Source organism: Schistocerca piceifrons, chromosome 2 (genome assembly GCF_021461385.2).
Source record: "Schistocerca piceifrons isolate TAMUIC-IGC-003096 chromosome 2, iqSchPice1.1, whole genome shotgun sequence".
NCBI classification, from domain to species: domain Eukaryota; kingdom Metazoa; phylum Arthropoda; class Insecta; order Orthoptera; family Acrididae; genus Schistocerca; species Schistocerca piceifrons.
Genome location: NC_060139.1, coordinates 495,578,755 through 495,603,803, shown reverse-complemented (window position 1 = coordinate 495,603,803; position 25,049 = coordinate 495,578,755). Strand labels below are relative to the sequence as shown.

The following is a 25,049-nucleotide window of genomic DNA, read 5'->3' as shown; positions in this document are numbered from 1 at the left end:
AAGGGAGATGAAAATTTAATAGCCATGGGTGACTGGAATTCGACAGTAGGAAAAGGGAGAGAAGGAAACATAGTAGGTGAATACAGATTGGGGGTAAGAAATGAAGAGGAAGCCGCCTGGTAGAATTTTGCACAGAGCACAACTTAATCATAGCTAACATTTGGTTCAAGAATCATAAAAGAAGGTTGTATACATGGAAGAAGCGTGGAGATACTCGAAGGTATCAGACAGATTATATAATGGTAAGACAGAGATTTAGAAACCAGGTTTTAAATTGTAAGACATTTCCAGGGGCAGATGTGGACTCTGACCACAATCTATTGGTTATGAACTGTAGATTAAAACTGAAGAAACTGCAAAAAGGTGGGAATTTAAGGAGATGGGACCTCGATAAACTGACTAAACCAGAGGTTGTACAGAGTTTCAGGGAGAGCATAAGGGAACAATTGACAGGAATGGGGGAAAGAAATACAGTAGAAGAAGAATGGGTAGCTTTCAGGGATCAAGTAGTGAAGGCAGCAGAGGATCAAGTAGGTAAAAAGACGAGGGCTAGTAGAAATCCTTGGGTAACAGAAGAAATATTGAATTTAATTGATGAAAGGAGAAAATTTAAAAATACAGTAAATGAAGCAAGCAAAAAGGAATACGAACGTCTTAAAAATGAGATCGACAGGAAGTGCAAAATGGCTAAGCAGGGATGGCTAGAGGATAAATGTAAGGATGTTGAGGTGCATATCACTAGGCGTAAGATAGATACTGCCTACAGGAAAATTAAAGAGACCTTTAGAGAAAAGAGAACCACTTGCATGAATATCAAGAGTTCAGCTGGAAACCCAGTTCTAAGAACAGAAGAGAAAGCAGAAAAGTGGAAGGAGTATACAGAGGGTCTATACAAGGGCAATGTACTTGAGGACAATATTATGGAAATGGAAGAGACTGTAGATGAAGATGAAATGGGAGATATGATACTGCGTGATGAGTTTGACAGAGCACTGAAAGACCTGAGTCGAAACAATGCCCGGGAGTAGACAACATTCCATTAGAACTACTGACAGCCTTACGAGAGCCAGCCCTGACAAAACTCTACGATCTGGTGAGCAAGATATATGAGACAGGCGAAATACCCTCAGACTTCAAGAAGAATATAATAATTCCAATCACAAAGAAAGCAGGTGTTGACAGATGTGAAAATTATCAAACTATCAGTTTAAAAGTCACGGCTGCACAATACTAACGCGAATTCTTTACAGACGAATGGAAAAACTGGTAGAAACCGACCTCGGGGAAGATCAGTTTGGATTCTGTAGAAATACTGGAACACGGGAGGCAATACTAACCCAACAACTTATCATAGAAGATAGATTAAGGAAAGGCAAACCTACGTTTCTAGCATTAGACTTAGAGAAAGCTTTTGACAATGTTGACTGGAATACTCTCTTTCAAATTCTGAAGGTGGCAGGGATAAAATACAGGGAGCAAAAGGCTATTTTCAATTTGTACAGAAACCAGATGGCAGTTATAAACAGTTGAGGGGCATGAAAGGGAAGCAGTGGTTGGGAAGGGAGTGAGACAGGGTTGTAGCCTCTCCCCGATGTTATTCAATCTGTATATTGAGCAAGCAGTAAAGGAAACAAAAGAAAAAATCGGAGTAGGTATTTAAATCCACAGAGAAGAAATAAAAACTTTGAGGTTCGCCGATGACATTGTAATTCTGTCAGAGTCAGCAAAGGACTTGGAAGAGCAGTTGAACGGAATGGACAGCGTCTTGAAAAGAGGCTATAAGATGAACATCGACAAAAGCAAAATGAGGATAATGGAATGTAGTCGAATTAAGTCGGGTGATGATGAGGGAACTAGATTAGGAAATGAGACACTTAAAGTAGTAAAGGAGTTTTGCTATTTGGGGAGCAAAATAACTGATGATGGTCGAAGTAGAGAGTATGACTGGCAATGGCAAGGAAAGCATTTCTGAAGAGGAGAAATTTGTTAACATCGAGTATAGATTTAAGCATTAGGAAGTCATTTCTGAAAGCATTTGTATGGAGTGTAGCCGTGTATGGAAGTGAAACATGAACGATAAATAGTTTGGACAAGAAGAGAATAGAAGCTTCTGAAATGTGGTGCTACAGAAGAATGTTGAAGATTAGATGGGTAGATCACACTAAGCAGATTCAGAAGGATGTAGGTTGCAGTAGGTACTGGGAGATGAAAAAGCTCGCACAGGATAGAGTAGCATGGAAAGCTGCATCAAACCAGACTCTGGACTGAAGACCACCACAACAACAACAAATCTGGATACGAAAATGATCCTATGTTTAAAAATGATCTGAAAGGTAATTATTTTTGTAGTCATTTTTGTATTAGTACGTGTGAAGGTGATGACGATGATCCTATGGGGAAAAGTACAGATGAGAAATATTTTTTATGTTTTAAGGAAGTAGATGAGATATATGATGATAAGGAGGAAACTGATACTCATGATAGTGTGTAGAAATAGTGTGAGAAAAGAAGTAATTGTAATGATAGTGGTAAAGCTACTGAGTCCTGAGTTTAATTTCCAGTAACAAGTTTATATTCCAATGGTGAAGGTACTTCAGCTAACGGTAGTGAGAGTAATGATAAATTTTTGGCTGAGATTATTAGTGATGAAGTATTCTTTTATGACTTGTGGTTTCATAGTGAGGCATTTCAGAATGATGAAAATTTTAGAAATTGAGTAGGATATCTGTTGTTGTTGTTGTTGTTGTTGTTGTGTGGTCTTCAGTCCTGAGACTGGTTTGATGCAGCTCTCCATGCTACTCTATCCTGTGCAAGCTTTTTCATCTCCCAGTACCTACTGCAACCTACATCCTTCTGAATCTGCTTAGTGTATTCATCTCTTGGTCTCCCTCTACGATTTTTACCCTCCACGCTGCCCTCCAATACTAAATTGGTGATCCCTTGATGCCTCAGAACATGTCCTACCAACCGATCCCTTCTTCTGGTCAAGTTGTGCCACAAACTTCTCTTCTCCCCAATCCTATTCAATACTTCCTCATTACTTATGTGATCTACCCATCTAATCTAATAATCTAGGATATCTGTAAATAACTAAAAAGTAAGTACACGAGTGAAGATCAATGTCAGTGGAGTGAAATGTCTTGGATAAGTGACATTCTAGGTGTGGATAGTACTAGTAATGATTTTTCTGTTAGTGTGATGAAACTTTGTAATCCAGATAAGACCAATACAAGTAAGATACAAACCATAGATGACAGCTCCAAAGACAATGAAGATGATTTGTTATCCAAAAATGTTAAACACAGTGATTATGGTGAAGTTTGTAATTCCTTCATTAACATTAAAGATACGATTATAGGAAGGCAGGTGCCTTGTCAACATAAGGAGCCAGGTGTCATGAGTTTCTGAGGCCTTAGTTAAAATCAGAGGTGCTACAGGTAAACATAGTAAAACAGTGAAGAATCAGACTCTGATTACTTGAAGGAGTAGAGTTTACTCAAGGACTTTCAGAGGATTTTATAGTGGGGATAAATTGGATAGGAAAAGTAGGTTTTGATTGGGGAGGACAGAAGTTCTGTATTCCAAGACCACATGCAAGCTGTGTTGTAACCAATTTTCTCAAGTCAAATTTCAACAGCAACAGTAATAGTAAAGTTAATGGTATTCAGTTTTTGAAAGAAGTTGGAGGTGTGAACTATGACATTCTGGTATTGACACAGATGAGGCAGAGTTTGAAGGCTGTGTTAACATTAAAGTAGGAGAAGCTGGTGGGCTCAGCGAACAACAGAAACAGGAATTATGGTCTTTACTTCGGGAGTACAGTGATGTCTTTATTAATAATGTGTCAGGACAAGTAAAATGTAACCAGCATACTTAACAGCTGAAACCTCACAAGTCATTTTTTACAAGACCTTATAGTGTACCAACTGCCAGAAGATCAGCAGAAAAGAAAGAATTGCACAAAATGGAAGTACGTGATATTACTGAAAGAAGTACCAGTCCTTACAATAACCACTTCTTGTAGTTATGAAGAGAGATGTAAGTGTGAGATTGGTGTTGGACTCCAGCTAGTTAAACAAATTTTTATGCAGAGAAACACTGATGGGCTTTTATGCAAATTTAAGAACATATAATTTATTTCAAGCCTTGATTTGATCTCAGGATCAAATTGAGGCTTGAAAGAAAGTAGGTTTGATATGGAAACCTACTAACCACCAGCAATTCCACCAATTCGACAGCTGCCAACCATTCCATACCAAGAAGTACTTTCCATACAGCCTAGCCACCTGTGGTCATCGCACCTGCAGAGCGGTAGCTCTTGAAATATACCGAGGTCTCACTGGAGCCTTCACAGGTCATAATAATCCTCCCAACCTTGTACAAAAACAAATCTCCTGTGCCTTATATTTCCAGTCTCCCACCACCTCCCAAAGTCTCACCATCCAGCCACAGAGGAGCATTCCTCTCACAACTCAGTACCACGCAGGACTGGAGCAATGGAATTACATTCTCCGCCAGGGTTCTTTTGTGCCCTGAAATAATGAATGTCCTGTCCACTATCCTTCCCATCCCTCTCACAGTCATATTCCACCATCCACCAAACCCACACAATATACTCGTCCATCCCTACACAATCCCTGCTCCCAACTGCTTACCACATGGCTCATATCCCTGTAATAGATCTAGAAGCAAGATTTGTCCCCACCACTTGCTCCAGTCAGGTCGCAAACATCACCTATCCCATCAATGGCAGGGCTTCCTGTGAAACCAGTCATGTGATCTACAAGCTAAACTGCAAACTCTGTGCTGCATTCTATGTGGGCATGACAACCAACAAGCTGTCTGTCCGTATTGATGACCACCGACAAACTGTTGCTGAGCATACTGCCCATCACAACATCCTTCATTTCAATGACTGCTTCACAGCCTGTGCCATCTGGATCCTTCCTACCAACAACAGCTTTTCTGAAATGCGTAGATGAGATTTCTCGTATGTTCCCATAAGCCTCCTAGCCTCAACCTTCGTTAGTCACTGTTCTCGCCCATCCATCCCCTGCCCTGTTCCATTCTAGCATTACACAGCCTTCATTCCACCATCGCACTCAGTCTTTTTACTTCTCTCCTTTTCCGCTACCCCCCCCCCCCCCACCTCTCCCCTGCTCTCCGTCTAATCTCCCAACTGCACATAGCTATCTTACCCACTCTCCACCTCATCCCCGTGTGCTCCCAAGCAGTGTTTCACTGTCCCCCACCTCTACCCTACTATCCCTCCCCCTCCCCACCCCAGCTTCCTCTTTACCCCCACCCAGTCATCACGCCCATCATACATTGCTGCTGCTGTTTCCAGTGTGGCTTCAGTTGCCAGAGACTGCAGTCTTGTGAGTGAGTTGTTTTTGCGAATGCGCGGCTGTGTGTGTGTGTGTGTGTGTGTGTGTGTGTGTGTGTGTGTGTGTGTGTGTGTGTGTATTTTTGATGAAGGTCTTGTTGGCCAAAAGCTTATTTGTGACAGTCTTTTTGTTGTGCCTATTTGCGACTCAGCATCTTCACTATATGGTGGCAACCTCCCTTTTCATAATATTGTCAAGTAGACGAAGATGTAATTAGATGAATGATGAACACTAACTTCACTTAACGAAGATTTATTCAGCACTTGCACATACAAGAGCGTGGAGCGAACTGCCTCCGGCCAGAACACATACAGTATAAATACGGTTACAGAACATTCCAGTACAATGATTCTTGGCATTTATGGATACTTCTAGAATGTATTCTAACCAAATATAGAAATTAAAATAGTACAGTCCAGGTGAGTTTTGAACTCATGACCCTCCATGCAATATTTTAGTATCATAACCACTACACCACGGTGCTACTCAGCTTCTTCTATGACATTGCTCCCTCCTTAAGAGAACAGCATCTCAGTGTTATCTCCTCTTAGTCCGGGAATGCATACTCCGACTCCCCATGACTGATGCTCGCCCTGGCAGTGATCTTCTCAGAACTTCTTTTGCTGCTGCGCTCTTTCCACTTGTTGCCTGTCGCTGGAGCTTCGAATTTACCTTGGGTGGCAGGATCCTTGTAAGGGTTCCTTCGAAGGACGTGGACCACATCTCTGATCTTTCGTCGTCTTGCGTCAGAGTCGAAATCTTCAACTTCATAGGTAACATCAGATAACTGTCTTACAACCTTAGCGCCTGAGGAGCTTCTCAGAGAGACCAACCTTCCGAACAGAAGTGAAGATCCAGAAGAGGACACCAGGCTGGTAGGCAACAGGGCAGTGGCTCGTGTCATACTTTCGGCGATCATTTTCTTGAGCCTGCATCATGTGGAGTCGAGCTAACTGCTGAGCTTCCTCAGCGCCGGTTAACACCTGGCCGATGTAGTCGTCCACGTCATCAGGATGTAACGGAAACAAAGTGTCCATTGTTGTAGTCGCCTCACACCCATGTGCCCAGTAAAATGGCGTAAATCCTGTGGTGTCTTGTTTGGCGGTGTTGTAAGCAAACATCATGAAAGGTAGTACCTCATCCCAGTTGCTCTGTTCAACACTGACGAACACTGATAGCATGTTGGCCGAGGTCTTATTAAGGCGTTCAGTAAGCCCGTTAGTTTGCGGATGGTAGGCAATCGTCATGTGATGAGTAATGTTGCACTGATGGTTTATCTCTGTCACAAGATTTGATTGAAAAACTTTCCCTCAAGCCATAATTAATGACCCTAGGGCACCGTGTTTTAATACAATGTCTTCCATGATGAATTTGGCTACCTTGGATGCTTCAGCTGTTTTCATGGCTTTTGTAATGGCATAGCGTGTCAGATAATCAGCGCAAACAATAATACATTTGGTGCCAGTAGCACATGTTGGAAATCGTCCAAGTAGGTCAATCCCAACATGCTGGAAAGGCATTTCGGCTGGTGGAATAGGTATGAACCGGCCACGTGGTTTCTGAGGAACTGCCATTCTCCTCTGGAACTCTCTACAGTGCAACACATAGTGACACACACTTTTAAATAAACTTGGTCAGAAAAATCTCTTGCGGATTCTATCATAGGTCTTAATAAATCCTAAATGTCCAGCCTCAGGTGTGTCACGGAATTTCTGTAGAACATCTAAGCACATATGTTTAGGAATCACTGGTAGCCACCTCTTTGCAAACAGATCAAAGTTTTTCTTGCAAAGTATTCCATTAACTACCTTAAATTGTCCTTTCACATCCTCTGAGTGATTTAAGGCAACCATAATTTGAGATATCTTGGCATCCTTCTTCTGCTCAGCAGAGAGATCCTGGAGTGCAGCGAGACAGTCACAATCTTCATCAAAGTCTTGATGGTCTTGCACAGGGTTTCTGGAGAGACAGTCGGCATCTTGTACACTATGGTAATGTCATACTCTTGAAGACGTAGTGCCCATCTGATGAGACGTCCAGTTGGATCCTTAAGAACAGTCAGCCAACAGCGTGAATGATGGTCTGTAACAACTGTGAATGGCCTTCCGTAGACACACTGTCAAAATTTGCACATGGCCCAGATAACAGCAAGACATACAATTTCTGTAGTCAAGTAGTCTCTCTCGGCTTTTGTAAGTGTCCTAGAAGCTTAGGCTATAACCTTCTCTTTTCCATCCAAAATTTGCACCAGAAAAGCACCGATCCCATAACCACTGGCATCTGTGTGTAGTTCTGTAGGTGCTCTCTCATCATACAGACCAAGTACAGGGTCAGTTGTCAGAGCTTTTTGCAACACATTGAAAGAATCTTGTTGAGCGGCACCCCAGATAAATTTAGCATTGACTTTTAACAACTCGGAGTGGCCTGGCTTTGATACAAAAGACTTTGACAAAACGACAGTAATAAGGACATAAACCGAGGAAGCTTCTCACATCTTTAATACTTTTAGGAATAGCAAATTCCATTATAGATTTCACCTTTTCTGGGTCTTGCCGCACATCTTCGTTTGACACAAGGTGTCAAAATATTTTGATTTCTTTTGCTCCAAAGATAGACTTTCTTGGACTAAGTTTCAGCCCACCTTGTTGGAGATACTTAAGAACGGCCCTCAGTCTTTTTATATGTTCATCAAATGTCTCTGAGAACACTATAATGTCATCCAAATAACAAAGACACATCGTCCACTTCAGATGAAGTAAAAGATTATCAATCATCTGTTCAAAAGTTGCTGGTGCATTACACAAACCAAACGGCATTACCTTAAACTCATACAGGTCGTCAGGGGTGATGAATGCAGTTTTCTCACGATCAGCCTCATCTACTTCGATTTGCCAGTACCGAGCACATGTCCATGGTTGAGAAAAACTTAGCCCCCTTCAGACAATATAGTGTATCGTCAATTTGTGGAAGAGGGTTAACATCCTTTTTAGTTATCTTATTAAGCTTCTTGTATTCATTTTCTCTACCCCGTCACGAATTATTCAACATTCTGTTGATGACACACAGTATGCTCTCTGACTTATAGGTTGATGGTCTCCAGTGCTAATCCAGTGCTTCATCATCGATTTGTCTAATTTGTGCTTCACCTGTGGATTGAATCATTCAGAGAACTCTTGGAAGAATGGCAAGTAGCTTCTTCTGTTGTTCCTTAGTGAGAACTGGAGATAGTCCAGCTAGATGATCTTGTCTCATAGTGGTAGCACTAATTTCGCCCACAGACTCAGTGTGGGAGGTTTATATGAAGCTCAGCTGTTCTTCAATAACCTGCTCAGGACTTGCTATGCACATGCGTCTTGGAAGGATCTGCAGTTCTCAGCGACAGATAACTATCCATAATTCACTGAATCCATTCTTAAATGAGACGACAGAGGCTGGGATGACCAAGTTATTCTTCAGTGGTATGCTTCTCTTACATTCCACTACAAGATCCACTGGTTGATGCAAGGCATGACACGTGACAGTTACCTTTCTAGTACTGAATGCAGGAATGATCACTTCATCCAGTACACAGTCTCCACACACTCAGATGTGCATCTTCCTGTCCACAGTATCTCATCTCATCTAGCAGAATCTTTGAGTGACCACATTCTATAATTGTCTGAGAAGCTTTCAGAAAGTCCCATCCGAGAATGACGTCACAACTACACTCTTGTAAGATGATGAATTCTAAGGACTGTGTATTGCCACATATACCCACATGAACGGTACATCTTCCTGTAGGTTTTACATATTTCCCATTAGCCACCTTCAGCAGAGATGTTTTGTTGTCGACGAATACAGTTTTCTGCACCTGGTGATGGTACTTCTCCAAAATGACTGAATATGATGCTCCAAAATCCATGAGGATATCGATGTAGTTTCCTATCATTTTTGTGGTGATCGACGGCGGAGGATTTTTCTCTTCGGCAGCCTCAACTCCAAGGAAGGTCGCACCCTTTAATTTTCCAGTTTGCAGCAGCTAGGTGATTGGCCAGAGCTTCTAAACAGTGATGGAGACCTTGAACAGTGTGTTGGAGAGTGTCCTCTCCAGTGGCTAGCTTGCGACGATAGTGACCTACATCATCCCGCACCCACATCTTCTTGTTCATCTTGGCGTCGGCTAAGATCGGTCTGCTGTCTTTTGGCATTGGCGTCATCAAATATCCGCCACCTTTCTCAACAATAGTGCACCACAAGTCCCGGTCGTCCACAGTGGAAACATTCTGGTTGGTTATAATGGGTCCTTCGGATGTCAGTCTTCCTTGGTGCCCAAACAGGTTCCTCAGGCAGCATTGTAGGAACATTAACTCCACCTGGGTCTCAACTTTTTCACCATTTAAAGGGAAATGAAGTAAGAGACACTGGGTTCAATGTCTGTTCCACTTCCTCCCTTATGACCTCTTGAAGTGTCTTGGTTTTTTGTTCACCGTGCAATTCAAGTGCCTTCTGAACTTCCTCTCTCTCTATATGATGAAGAACACTTGTGAAATCAGTTGCTTCCTGACATCAATACGACGTTTGGAAGCCGTTCAAACTTCTTGTGTGTAATTCTTTTTTTATGCATTGTCTCGATATACTGGCACCATTTTATGAAGCCGTCTGCTGTCGAAACCTTCTTCAGGAGTAGGGCTTGATACATGTCCTCAGCAACACCCTTCATGAGATGTGCAACCTTATCCTCCTCCTTCATTCTAGGATCCACTATTTTACACAGCTCCAAGACGTCTTGAATGTAGGATGCTGTAGTTTCTCCTGGATGCAGTGGCCTGCACTTTAATTTATCTTCAGCCTTGCACTTGTGTCGTTGTGTGTCGCCGAAATACTTGCAGAGTTTCGCCTGGAATACTTCCCAGCTTGTGAACTTCTCTTCATTGTTCTCATACCATTGCTTGACAGTGACCTTCAAATAGAAAAATACATTAGCCAAACACATGGTGCCATCCTATTTGTTAAATTTGGCTATACGCTCATATACCTTTGGCCACTTGTTTGGATCTTGACCATCAACACCAGAGAACCCAGAAGGATGTCTCATGTGGTGGCACACAGTTGCTGTCATCGTACCGCCTTCTTCTTTTTCTGTCTCCCGTAGACTGCGATATGGCTTGAACTCGGGTTTCTTGCCACGTAAATGGTGGCTCTGTCATGGCCTGATGGGGGGTCACTGTGTCGTCGATAATGTGCGCTATCACAAGTTCCAATACCAGCATCTCCACCACAATAATGTCACATAGAAGAAGATGTAATTAGAGGAATGATGAACACTAACTTCACTTAATGAAGGTTTATTCAGCATCTGCACATACAAGAGTGCGGAGCAAACTGCCTCCGGCCAGAACACATACAGTATATATATATATATATACAGCTACAGAACATTCCAGTACAATGATTCTTGACATTTGTGGATACTTCTAGAATGTACTCAAACCAAATATAGAAATTAAAATTGTACAGTCCAGGTGAGTTTTGAACTCACGAGCCTCCATGCAACACTTAAGTATCATAACCACTACACCATAGTGCTACTCAGCTTCTTCTGTGACAATATTGTTACATACTAATTTGCACTGTATAAAGCAGAAAACTGAATTCAGAACTGTTCTCTTCATGTTTTCATCAACCTGTTATTCTCATACTCACATTTTGATTGGTGGGTTTTAATGAAACTGGTCTGACTATGTCATGTTCTATACATCTAGTGTAATTTCCAATACAAGATGTTTAATAACACATTTTGCAATACCCTTTTTTAATTGTCATAAACTTTGTAAATATTTCTTATAAAAAACCAGTCTTGATTATTTTGATGAATGTAAAAGTCAGAGAGGTATGCAGACATGGAAAAATTTAATAATCTTTGTCCAATGTGTTGTTAGCTTTCTATTTAATAATCTATGGACTATAACTGGGTAAACTGAGTTGGTTGCTGGGGAGTAGTTTGTGGAGGGAAGTGGTGTATGGCTGCATGTGGTCAAAGTTAAGCGAGTGTTGCCTATTATGTCTAAATAACAATTTTCAAAAGTATCTTTTTATATTTGTGAACCACAATGCAATAGTGTTATTTATAATTTGTGAAAAGATTTCAAAAATATATCAACAAACTGAAAACTGAAACATGTCCAGTGCATTGACTGGAATGGATAAAACAAGATCAAATCTGTGATCTCCTGCAAATCCACACATTTTGTCACTATTCTACATGAAAGCAAAAAGAAGACCCCTACACGTGAAATATGAGAAACAATTTTACCAACTAAGTACCAATTATTTTGATCAATCAACATGTTTGAACTTTCACCTTGTTTGCTCATTGTGCTGTTACAAAGGATGAAGTACATGTCCTGAAAAATCAGCAGAGATAGAACTGAAATAATTAATTTCAATTAGTAATTATAGGATTTGAGGTGGAACATTTAAGAAGCTGCAATACATTATTTACAACAAACTTCATGAGGGGATAAATATATTGTGAAGCAGTAGTGAGAATGACCAACTCTTTAAAAAGATATCTAGAAAATGATCATGGATGAGCACCACATTATATTCTTACAGCACGTTTTTGAACAACGAAGACCTTCTTTCTTAAGGACAGGTTACCCCAGACTATTATTCCATATGACATTACCGTATGAAAATATTCAGAATATGTCAACTTACTTATTTTTCTTTCCCCAAGGTTTACAACAATTCTAAGAGCACATGTGTCTGAACCAAGTTTTTTAAGAGTTCTAACATGTGTTTTTTACAGGCTAAATTATCATCAAAACGGACATCTAAAAATTTGATGCTCCAATCCTATCTATTATTTGCTCATCATGTGTTACATTTATCACTATGGTAGTACATCTAGATATGCAGAACAGAATATGTTGTCTTTTTAAAATTGAGACTTACAGCAGACCTAAGACTGTGCCTTGGGAAACCACATATTCAAGGTATAGTTACCAACATTAATATGATTAAAAAAACATAACAACATTAAAACCATATAAAAGACTTACATGTTGGATTTGAACAACAGCTGAGCCAAACTGTCCCAACACATCAGCCATCTCCTCCAGAGCTTCACAAAAGCGTTTACGAACAGAATTTATTACTGTATGCTCAGCTAGACGAATACCAACCAAGAAGTGGCACAATAAGCAGGATAGCAAAGCAGTATGAATTTCTGCTGATTCACATGAATTGTCTGCAACAAAAATTTTCAAATCAACAGCCAACTACAGGAACTAAATTACTTATCTATAATAACATTCCCCACTAACAAATTTGATTAGGAAATGAGACACTGAAGGTAGTAGATGCATTTTGCTATGTTGGCAGCAAAATAACTGATGACAGCCAAAGCAGAGAGGATATAAAATGTAGACTGGCAATGGCAAGAAAAAGATTTGTGAAGAAGAGAAACCTTTTTAGATCAAATACAGATATGTATGTTAGGAAGTATTTTTTGAAGGTGTTTTTCCAAAGCGTAGCCTTGTATGGAAGTAAAATGTGTACAATAAAGAAGAGAATAGAAGCTTTTGAAATGTTGTGCTACAGAAGAAGGCTGAAGACCAGTTGGGTAGATCACGTAACCCACAAGGAAGTATGAGCAGGGACTGAATAGAATTGCAGTGAAGAAATTTGTGGCACAAGTTGTCTAAAAGAGATAGGTCAATAGGACGCATTCTGAGGCATCGAGGATCACCACTTCAGTATTGGAGGGAAGTGTGTGCATGTGGGGACTGAGAGGGAGACCAAGAGACGAATACAGTACAAAGGTTTAAAAAGGATGTAGGCTGCAGTAGTTATTCAGAGATGAAGACAGCTGCACAGGACAGTTTAGTGTGAGAAGCGGCGTCAAACTAGTCTTTGGACTGGAGAGCACAACAAAAACTAACAACTGTTAGAATTTTTTATGCTGATTACAAACCATTATTGGCCTGTTCCATGCCAGGGACAGAAACAATCTTTGTAGAAGAAGAAGACTGCATTAAATGCTTTTGTCTTATTTCAAGACATGGGCAATGCAATTGCAGTAAAGCAAATTAATTAATTAAAAGGTTGTACAATTTGTTCTATGCAGCAGATACAAGAAATATGAAGAATATTAAACTAATTTCAATATATCAAAAGCTTGGGAAGAATTCCAACTAAGAATGTGCATAGTGAGGTGCACTGAAAGAAATTACAGGTATAGCCTATTCTCCAAATTTTGCATCAACACTCTTGTAACTAGTAAAGATTTGACTTGGCAGAAGGCACTGTGGTTATGACAATGAACTTGTATTCTTAAAGAGTGTTCAAATCTCTGTCCAATATCTTAATTTAGATTTTCCCCTAAAGCACTTGAAGTGAATGTCAGAATGGTTCCATATTTGGGCCACACCAACAGTGACCTCATTTCCCCATTCTTATCCAACTGCGTAAGTACTCAATGTCAACAAGATTTTAAACTCAAACCTACAGTTCTTAACCACCATCATGATGCAATAATAATGCTGCATTCCTATAATTACATTATGTTATCAATTTTGGAATTATGTAATTCCATTCTATATATTCATAAGGTTGTCCAACTCACTCGACCATCTAATACATAGAGCAACTCAAATAGCATAGAAATAAAGACACACTCGGCAAGCCAACTTTATAAGCAGGAGAGTGAAAAACACAGTAACAACAACTGTCAAGACACACACACTTGTGTAACAGACAAATATTAGGCTGACATTTCATGAGTCTTGAAATTTCTGCTAACCAGCAACTTTGAAAAACAATCTTCTTTCAAACAGTAAATACAGATTCTCATTACTGATATCATATCTGACAAGTGTATGTATCTCAACTTCAGCATAACTGTTGCCAGGTTCCTCTAATCATCTGATACTAAAGTTGGCTTGCATAGTAGGTGTGCTGCACACTGTATATGGTATTTGAAATTCTCTATGAACTCTGTATTCATTTCATTTGGACAGCCGTATGGACATCTTAGGACGGAATTATATAACTCTGAAATCAATAATGGAATGCAAATACAAACATCACAAACATAGGCAGCTGAGTTGAATATTCCAAACATACAAGGCATGTTGAGAGAGTAAGTGTACTGTGACCTTTACAAGCTGCATTGTTTTCTTTTTTTCAGGGTTGGCAACACTGAGTGGTAGAGGAAGGCCCGGTGTCCAGAGTGAGCATCACAGGAACACAGTAGTACATAAACTCATGTTGTAGTGTCCAGTTGCATGAAACAAGTCGGTAAGAAATCTTGCCACGTGCAAGCTACATACTGTGATCAACTTCCTACTCGCAGAACGAATAACACCTACCGCAACTTTTTCACGAAGCAAAATCTTTTACAGCGAAAATTCTCCCATGTGAGACACACACCAAAAACTCTGTGCAAGATGGGTCCAAAAACAGCCGACAGAGCAGCACAAGAAAAATAGCATCAATAACACCAGTGAGTTTCTTGAGCAACTTGAATTGGAAGGTGAGGTTTTTCGGAGCTCTACTGTAATTGGACATGAAGTGTGGGCAGGTCATTACACACGAGACAAAAAGACATTTGTTACAGTGGCATCACACCACTTCCTGCCTCCCAAAAAATTCAAAACCACAATTTCGGACAAAAAACTCATGGTCTCAGAGATTTGGAACTGGAAATACATCATTTTGGTTGGATTTCTGCCTCAGGCAGAGGCCATCACTGCACAGTGGTTTTGATGTGGTGTCATCGTAAGACTCCACTCATGTGCTGACCATCAAAACCTGCCAGTGCAAACATTAGTATCTGTGGACCCCGATGGGTGGCACCAGTGTGGCACATGCCACACATCCCTTCTGCAGTAAGATTACACGACATCAGTGTCATCTCTGGCACTAGTGTAAAGGACGCTGAAGACAGCATTCGGGGGCAGTTCTTCAGTGCAGATTGTCATCTCAATTTGACAGCTCAGCTCCTTGGGACAGCAGCCACTGACATTATCATTACTTAGGTCTGCAAGAACCAGAGCAGCTAGAAAGACAGTTTGCTGTTGTGTTGACAATAAACTTTATTCAGTGATTAGAAATGTTTGTTATGTTCTAAATGACTGCTTCTTAAGAGACAATTAAATGTGTTTGATTATTCAATCACAGCACCGTCTGTTGATATCCTGTAGTGTGCCCAGCTGCCCTGACCTGTCTCCTGCTTCCCAGTCTACGAATTATTTTTGTAATTGTCTGAGATACAATTGTGAGACCAAAAAAAGGAGTATCCAAAACAAAAGGAGGGAAATGCTGATGAGAGGAGTGTGCTTGTTGCACGACAGTGCCTGTCCTCACACAGCCTTAGTCACCATAGTGCTCTTGGACTCATTTGGTTGGATGATTCGAACCCCCCCCCCCCATATTACCCTGACTTGGCACCCTCAGTTTATCATCTTTTCACCTTGCTGAAGGTGTATGAGTGAAATTAAATTTTTAGCCACCGAGCAGATGCAGAAACAAGTTATGAAGTGGTGGAAAGAGCTGGTGGGAGAGTTCTTTGACAAGACCATAAAAGAGCTTGTGCCATGACTCACCACATGCAATGAACAGGATAGCAATTATGTGGAAATATAATCAACAAATGTATCAACAACACTCTGTAATTTTTTAAATACATTTTTTCTAAAAAATATAAAAATCCAGTACACTTACGTTCTGAAATGTCTTGTATAATATAGTACCAGTAAATGCAGTTGAATGCTCAAATACCTATATGGAAATATGGCTCACATACAAAAGACTTTTTGAAACAATTGCATTAGTAAAAATTCCAAATATCTGAAGCATTTCCCAGAATTCATTTTACAGGGTGACATTGAGTCCTTTACATAAAAACAAAAAAATCAGAAAACTTCAAAAGCAAAACCTTGAAAAAACAATAAAACAGACAGAGAACTAACTTCTTAGTTTGAACACTCATAGTCGACATAATCAATTACATTTAGTAAACAATAACATTTGACTTAACATCATAACATGCCAAGCAAAAAATTTCTTTAATCCTTGAGTAGTCATGTGGGTGGTATATGTCATGCATCAAATTTCTTTTTGTTATGCTGTTGCCTGTACAGGTTGTCCACATATGTGAATTTGTATAGCTTCATGTTACACTTCAAAGATCAGTTTTTTGCCCCTAGTCTTTGAATGTGGCTATTGTTAGCAAGCATAAAAATAAGTTTCTCCACTTTGTGTGCTGTAGTTGAGAATTATCACCTGTGCAACCACTGGTGTTACAATTTCCATTTCAATTTCAATATGGAAGTTACTTACTTTTCTGAATTTAATACAATTAAAATGAAAATAAAGCACTGAAGAGAACTGGTTTCCCAACCATTATTGCATGGGAACTTATGAAGCCCCAAACACAAAGGAGATTTTGAGCACCATATGTAGCTAAGGAGGTCAGGAGGCACAGATTTCCACTGTGTGGAATGGAGGGGACTGTAAAGAAGCCACAAGAGGAAAGAAAGAGAAAAAGAGGAGGAATGTGTTACGAGAGTGGCAGAGCACAGGACAAATCAACCAGAAGTAGTGTGTTACGTGTGGCAGGTGGACCTGCTCCGATCATTTGAAGGACGTTTGTGTTAATTGTTTGGACAGTGCGGACTGAAATAATAGATGTATCAAAAAGTAATTTTTGAAATATTGGTTTAACTCTTGTATCAGAGAGGCTCATATACAGGCATTGCAGTATATGTACATAAATTACACTTATTATTCATTTTTACTGCAATATATGTTCATTTTTGTTTGTTTTCATTAAAATAGTTATGTATGGATATTATAATATGCATAGATCATTCATGTATGGCGTTTAATAATTAAATGACTCTGAAATCATTATGGACATACATATCCTATTTTGTTTCATCATTGTTAATATAACACTGAGAACAATGGTCAGTAACAGCTGTCACCCAAGCAACCCATAGTGTAGCAGAAATTCATGCAACTACTACATGGCTAAAGTAATAATATCTATGTTACACTGAAGGACACAGAAGCAATTTGTTGCTGTTCTATAGTTAATCTTACCATTTCTACAAGATGGCAGCTTTGGAAGACAGTCTTCTTTTAAATGGTAAATAAAGGTTCTCATCATTGATATTATCTGAGAACTGGGCAGCAGCAAGACATTTTTAGAAAACTGCGAGCAGAATTTTTCTGGGAAAACATCTGAGACCTCAGCCATTAATAATCCAGATGTTACTGGCCCTTCAAACATAGCCTTTAAAGTAGTTAACAATTTTGAAATAAATTTCTGCAGTCTATGGAGTTTCATAAACATCTCAAGGATGGTACACATAAAAGTTGTATATCTAAGCATTACTGGCAGTACCGGTTTACTAGAAAACATTATTTCTTTTAAGATGTCCATTATTATTGGTTCCACTACTAATGGGCTAAGCTGAACAAAACAGCACAATATTTCAAACATTCTTTCTGATGCAGCATTGTCTTGAACAACTGACAACATCAGAGCTTGTAGCCATTTCAACATTGTAACTTCTTTAATGACAGCATCCAAGTTTGCTTCTTTTGTAATTATAACATCAAGCAAGCCCTTCAAGACAGCCAATGATGTTTCATCAACATTATGTGGTTTGTGAACATTCAACTCATTAAAAAGCATTTTAAAATCTCTGTACCTTAATAACTGTACCCTGGAGTCCCCCAGTGGAGCCATAGTTGTTGGCTTAAAGCCAACAAGAAAGCTAAATACCACAAATGCCTGAAATAAACCACTGCTGTCCTCTTTAGTGTCGGTAACAACAGCACCAAAAAATATAGCATATAGCTTAGACACAACATCTGCACTAAATTTCTCTCTTGCTAAAAGCAAAGTATAAAGCAGTGTTTCAGTAATGACATTATTAGAGCAGCTTTCACTTTCAAACACTGAGGAGACACAAGAAACAATATCTTTAACACAGTTCTTTGGCAATAATACTTGCTGCACAAACTTAAGTGTCTCTTTTTCAACACAAGTGCTGTCTTCAATAGTACTCTGCTGTTGCAGTTTCAACACTGCTTTCACAAGTGAAGCTGAAACACAACTAACAAAGCCAGTACTAAGTTTACCTTTTACAGAACTTTGTTTACTAAATGATACGATATGATTCAGACAGTCAAAATATAATGTCAGTTTTCGAGATATGTCAGTGTCTTCAAGTTCAGACAAAGCTTCAAAAAATGAAGCACAAAGTAGGTACAGCTCTTCCAAATTTCGTGCAAGGTGTTGCTGGAAAATCGTTGTCTGTAAAATGTTAAGAGTGCAATGAAGACCTATTAACTGCACACTGCTAGGATGTACCTCCTTCATGTGGTCTTGAATATCCTAAAAGAAAACAAAAAAGAGACAGGTTAGCCTTCCGTATTAATTGATAATTACAAATGGCTACATTTTTTTATCATCTAAATGACATGAAGAGTAGGCTGCACTTTACAAAGAGCCAATGACATGCTGTACTTGTTCATCATATTGAGCAGATGTCTGCAATGCATGTCACCTGCAGTCAACTGCAGGCTGAATATTGGTTACAGTACCAAAACAACACAAATTACTCATATCATGTGGACAGCCCATTCACCATTTCCTGCTTTTGCCACTTAAAGGTGTTTCTTTTACTGACATATACAGCACTCTCGCACTGTTGTGTCTCAAAGGCAGAATCTAGGTTGGGGTCACAGACCAAGCATTATTGTAGCCCAATGTCTAGATTAGGATGAAAGGTGACAGTTGGTTCTGATTTGGCAGACCCAACAACTGTCAATATTAAATCTAAATTATGGTGACAGTAGGAAGATGACTATTTGGTTGTGAGTTAGAGAAGCCGACAAATGTGAATAGAAAGTCTAGGTTACAGTGGCAGACCATCAAGACGCGGCAAAAGCACAAAATGAAAACTAAAAGTCATTACAAACTTGCGTCTATTTGTCTCCTGTAAATAAAATGTTTTCCTCTGAAAATACACTTTTATTGCACTCCATACCATATATCAAGGTTACTGTAACATTACATTCGTGACCATCAAGAAAGATGTTATTAACATACAATTTGTAGTTGGAGAACAGCAGGCCTCTTGCAAAATTTGATCTGAAGAGCACTAAAAGCCAAAAACAGTAATGCACGAAAAAAATAAAAATTTTCATTCCAGAAGGCACAAGTCTTTCAATAACACATACTTGCTTCCCACAAACTCTTAATCAAGATGTGTTTGTAGGCCAGAGCACATAATTATATACTGATTCTTTCTTGCATGCAAACTGCTCTCCCAATTCATCATCAAAAATTAAATACTAGTTGCCAAATATGAGACTTTTTATGAAGTTTTTGCAGAATGTTCTACAATTAACATCAGATATAGCTGTTATAACATGCTCTTCTATTCTGAACATATTATCTCTGTAAGTTGCATTTCCCCAAACACTAATCCATACCTCACATCTCTTACCTAGTATTTATCCCATTGTAGAGGATCCTGTTTTTCACAATTTTGCAAATTAATGTATTTTCACCTCGCATGGTCCTTCCTGCACCTCCTCCTCCCTCCCCAGCCATCAGTTAACTTAAGCAAGGTAAGTTGTGTGCATCACATGTCTCTGAATCATACAAACTACGTTCTCTGTGCTATGTGTTAAAATATTATAACAATTTGTGTATCATGTATTCTGGTGCAAAGATTGGCGACCAGCCCAACACTTGTCTAATCGAGCAAAAATAAATCACCTAAAAACCACTTTAACACTAGAGGTACCAGACCTTGCTGGACCCCCAGTAGTACCTGTGGGTCATTTTTGACCCACAGCAGTTAATTGCCATTTCATTCATATCTGGATGGTGTTTTCAGTGTCACCATGTTCACAATATGCTCAGGAAGACTCTGAAGTATAACCAAGGATAATTTGGTCTCTAAAATGAATAGTACATGGTCAAACAAATTTTCAGAAATAAGCTTATTTTTATTTTAAATTTTACAGAATAAATTCCACAGTCTCTCATCAATCATCGTTAAAACAAGTACATAAAACAATGTTACAATGTTTTTCTTTATAAAAAGAATGAAACTGATTCAAAGCATACTGTTTACGTCAGTACTAATAGTATTTTTACTTTTACAGACAAATAAGCTAAGTACTGAGAATTTATGAAACATTCTAAAATGCAGCAAGAGATTAAAATGATCCATGTGTTTTCTTGCTTATTGCAATCAAGGAACTAAAACATAAGAACCAACAACTTTGGTCTGTAATTATAAATATCTGGAAATGTTTAGGAACAAAGAGTTGATAGAATTGTCTAAGCTGGAATGGAGTCACAGTTCAGACATTCAACAAGAGCTTTTGCTTGGCAGCTTTTGCACACACACACACACACACACACACACACACACACACACACACACACACACACACACACACACACACTTGTTGCACTTGAAGCATATGTTTAATGTTTTATTCTCCTCTTGCTGTTTGCAGGAAACCAAAATTTGACAACGCCTTCTATTTCCATATCGGTCAGCGCCAGTATTGAGTGTCTTCATAGGGAGATTGGCTCCTCTTTGCAGTATGTAGGGGGCAGCAAGCTCATCTGCTTTTCTGAGGGTAAAGCTCAGAATGAAATCTTCTTAGAGGTAAGTAACTTAAAAATTATGTGAACATTGATCATGGCAGAGTCAAGAATATTGTAAAAGATTCACACAGTCCATCAGTGGGTGCCAGCTTGTACACTGTAGTGTCTAACCCTTTGGTCAACTGTATCGAATCCACCCTCAGTTTAACTATAAAAATCACATTTTCCTCTCAACATTTTCATTCACTTGACATCTAGCATGTATGTTGCTCAGAATAAGGAAATTTTTGTCTTTTTCCCATGATATATTGTGAGAAGACTATGGCCTGACTTGTATAAGAGTGTAGCACACAATGCATCGTCTCCACTCAACGCCACAGGAGGGACCTCTTAGAGTGATCTCCAAAGAGTGCCACTTACTGCTTGATAAGTCTTTGTATGAAATACCCCAGGCACCATATACTCCAAGAGCATAGAGTAATCCAATGAAAGCATCTAGTTCTTCCAGACTTAGGGACCACTCATTATTACCAAATGTGCTGGGAGCCTTTTCTGCAGTGCTATTTTTAATTTGTTTGTGATGGGGTCACTGACACACAGCTGCAACACAGAGAGTGGTGAGTCATCTACAACATGTCGTCTGGTGTGTCCCGTCAGCCTGGGTACCTTCTGCAACACATTCTGGGCGCTGCGCCTATCTGCTATGTCACCTGGCTCAGTCCGTCCCCACTTGGTACCACTGGAACTCTCCACTTCCTTGCCTGGAAGTGAATGTCGCATGGCACTTCCCTCTTCCTTATCCACGATGAGCTGCTGCACCATGTCTGGCACCCAAATACCGCGACCATGTCCAACTCTCGCTGCTCTGTCAACTGCACTGACTGCCACACTATTGCCGTCTTTTGAGTCATCCACAACACCTGGATCATTACCTTTGTCAGCTGCAAATTGAATCATTTACCAAAATTCTTTGTAGCTGGTGAGAGATAGGGAATGGTCAGAAAGACCAGCAATGATGCAGTTTGACTTACGCGTTTACATTAGATGATGTATTTTGAATAAAGATTTATGTTTCAGTGACTTAAAGACTTCATCAGGACACTCCTGCACCGCGTCATCATTGTCCTTGTCGAGGGACCCAACCTGCACTGCACACTCATTTGGCTCATTGTTGGGAGGGACGTCCATGCCCTCAGGTAGAATCCATAAATTCGACACATAAAGAATAGATAAAAGGAACTTGTACCATGGACTACATGCTCATTGGTTCAAAAACTTCAACAGAATGGTTCATGCTTATATTTTGGAAGAGGTAGGTTGTTGTCAGATGGATCAGATTCTGCTTGCTGTTCATTTGATACATCTAAATCACTTGAGTCAGCAGTTTCCACTGGAACAAAATTGTTATCCTCCTCCATATTCATCTCACTACCGGATTCATTGCTTGATAGAATCAGTGAAATGTTCTCCAAATAGTAGAGAATCTCAGCCTCCGTAAGGCCATGTCGTCTTGCAATTGCAGCTTCAATGATGCGAACTTGTGAAAATAAACTGCAAGCTCACGTCGCTGGCATCAGGACTGCCTCAGCCCGCTCAGTTTGGCCACAGACAAAGGTATACTGACTAGAAACTTTCATAAGGGTGATGCACATGACATATGCTGTCATGTAACAGAACTATTAGCTGAGCTCCTGACAGTGATGCAGGGAGGTGGAAGGCTTCCCACTGCATAATATATTACTTGAGGCTTCCCAGTGTCACTTCGTGTGCCTGCATGTCACCAGTCTGAGGAAAACAGAAAGCCATGCTGATACCCCTCCATGCTGATAACAATCTTTGAATTCTTAGTATTTCACATTCCTTTTGGCCAAAAGTGTTATAATATACTCCAACATCTTGTGAATAATGTCGAGGCATGCCCAGAAACTATTTAGTGTCTGAAAACTGGTGTAATTGATATCAAAGTGCATTAAAATGTGTATGGGTCAAAAATGACCCACATAGTACTACTGATACAACAGGTAAATTTTTCATACTTCTAGGTGTGCTAGTAGGATGAAATTTTGGTGAGTTGTACAATCCCATAAATGATGAAGTCACAGGAGCATTTTGTCCCGCGATGATTATGGAGGGGAGTAGAGCCCTATAAAAACCCTTTTTGGTCAAAAATGGCCCACGTGGTACTTCTAGTGTTAAGGCTGGCCAGTTTATCAGATCAATGGTTGTTAACATACCACGCAGACTCATTCTGTGTCTGGCTCATCAGCCATTGCACTGTGCACTGATTTTGTAATTCATCAATGAATTAAAATGAACAGAATAAACTTGTTTCTTTGTTTTTAAATCATCTTTAGCATTAAGAAAGTGTACTGCAACTGAGCTGAACTAAGGTGCTTCCTTATCTCTGAGATGTAGATTTTCCAATTAAGACTGTGATCTACCTGTAGCCCCAAAAACTTAACACTATCTACTTCTTATATTTCATTGTTGGAGTACACCATTATTTAAGTTTGTGGAATTCTATGAAATGTATTGATAGTTTCTGGAAAATTATGAAAGTAGTGAAATGTGGCCACTACACAGCCCAAGACGTTAACCCACATAAACTTCTTCCTTTCAGACTATGTTAACGAGAATGTGATCATAGACTACCTGAATATGCAGTGAAACCCAGTGACAACATAGTGAAGCTGTGACTTGAAACTTCTTAATTTTTGTGTGAGAGCCATCAGTAATATGCAAATGCAACTTCAAGAATGTGTAACATTAAACAACAATTGAAAAGCCATGATCACTTCAATATCATTTACTAGATGACAGGTTTCAGCACTCTGAAGGTGCCATCATTGGATCTGAAACGTGGATTAACATTTATAAAACCATATGGACATCATGGCACATGAGGCAGACCGTCTGATAAAATCATTGTCACAACCAATAAAAAATAATAAAAAACTGCTCTCATGGTCGTTCTTTCCATAAAATATAAAACTGAAGTCACCAGATGAAACTACCACTGCTCGCCTAACACGGTCGGCATCATCACTGCCCAGATCCGATGATGGCACCTTCAGAGTGCTGAAACTGGTCATTTAGTAAATCATATTGAAGCGATCGTGGCTTTTCAATTATTTTAAAAACAGCGTGATCGCCCCACGACACACCATGTGTTCACTGCAAAATTAAACAACAAATGTGTTGAACATGCTCACCACCACGAGGTACTTTCACGCTGTATTGAGTACTTTGATATGAATTCCATACTAATCTTGTCCTAAACAAAGATTTAACTCTTAAAACAAACTAAGTCATAGGTCATTGTCAACATTCCTGGCTGTTTTCCATGTTCCTGTCATTACATACACATTATCAATTAGAAATTTGTTAAGAACTTAAAACTAGTCAATAGCTTACAAAATTTGGTTGTCGGTTGTATTTCTCTTCCCTTCTGCCCCCTCTCTCTTTTATTTATTTATTTTTCAAAATAAAAGTAGCACAGTTCCCTGTATATCTGGTAGCTGTAATTTTCTAAGCAGCGTATATCACTTCAAATTAAAATTTCTCAGAATATAAACGTACCTGCACCAACAAACTTTTCACATTAGTCCTTATGTCAGAACCAATAATGTTCAATGAGCTGATATTTGCAAGGCACTCCTGCAGTGCCTTCCATACATCCTCTGATTGTGTTTTTGGTACATCAAGGTCACAAAACCACTTTATGATAATTTCCTCTTTATGCTGAATACGAAAACTGTTGTCTTGAAGGACATTTTTTGCTAGGCACAGTCTTTTACACAGAGGTATGGTCTCCTCGTTTAATCTGGCTAGCAGCACTGTAAAGAAAATGGTAACATATATCATTGTACTTTCACCACACTAGAAACACACATTACATATGAATGTGTGAAACCTACAGCATATCCACATCCATGACAATCTCCTCACTACAACTATACAAAATAAATAATGTATCTAAATAACACATCTAATCTAAAATAATAATTGGAGATACAGAGATCCAACAATCA

At 39.4% G+C, this 25,049-nt stretch overlaps 1 protein-coding gene across 2 annotated transcripts in view; it reads right to left on the bottom strand.

Annotated features, from left to right (window-relative positions):
* LOC124777175 overlaps positions 1–25,049 on the bottom strand; it is a 141,299-nt gene that overhangs the window by 92,902 nt on the left and 23,348 nt on the right. For both annotated transcript variants that reach the window (XM_047252484.1, XM_047252483.1), the window contains exons 2-4: positions 24,598–24,854; positions 17,478–18,780; positions 12,431–12,618 (exon numbers count right to left, since the gene is read on the bottom strand). In XM_047252484.1, coding sequence (XP_047108440.1) covers positions 12,431–12,618; positions 17,478–18,780; positions 24,598–24,854 — 1,748 coding nt within the window. The remainder of the gene's footprint in view (positions 1–12,430; positions 12,619–17,477; positions 18,781–24,597; positions 24,855–25,049) is intronic.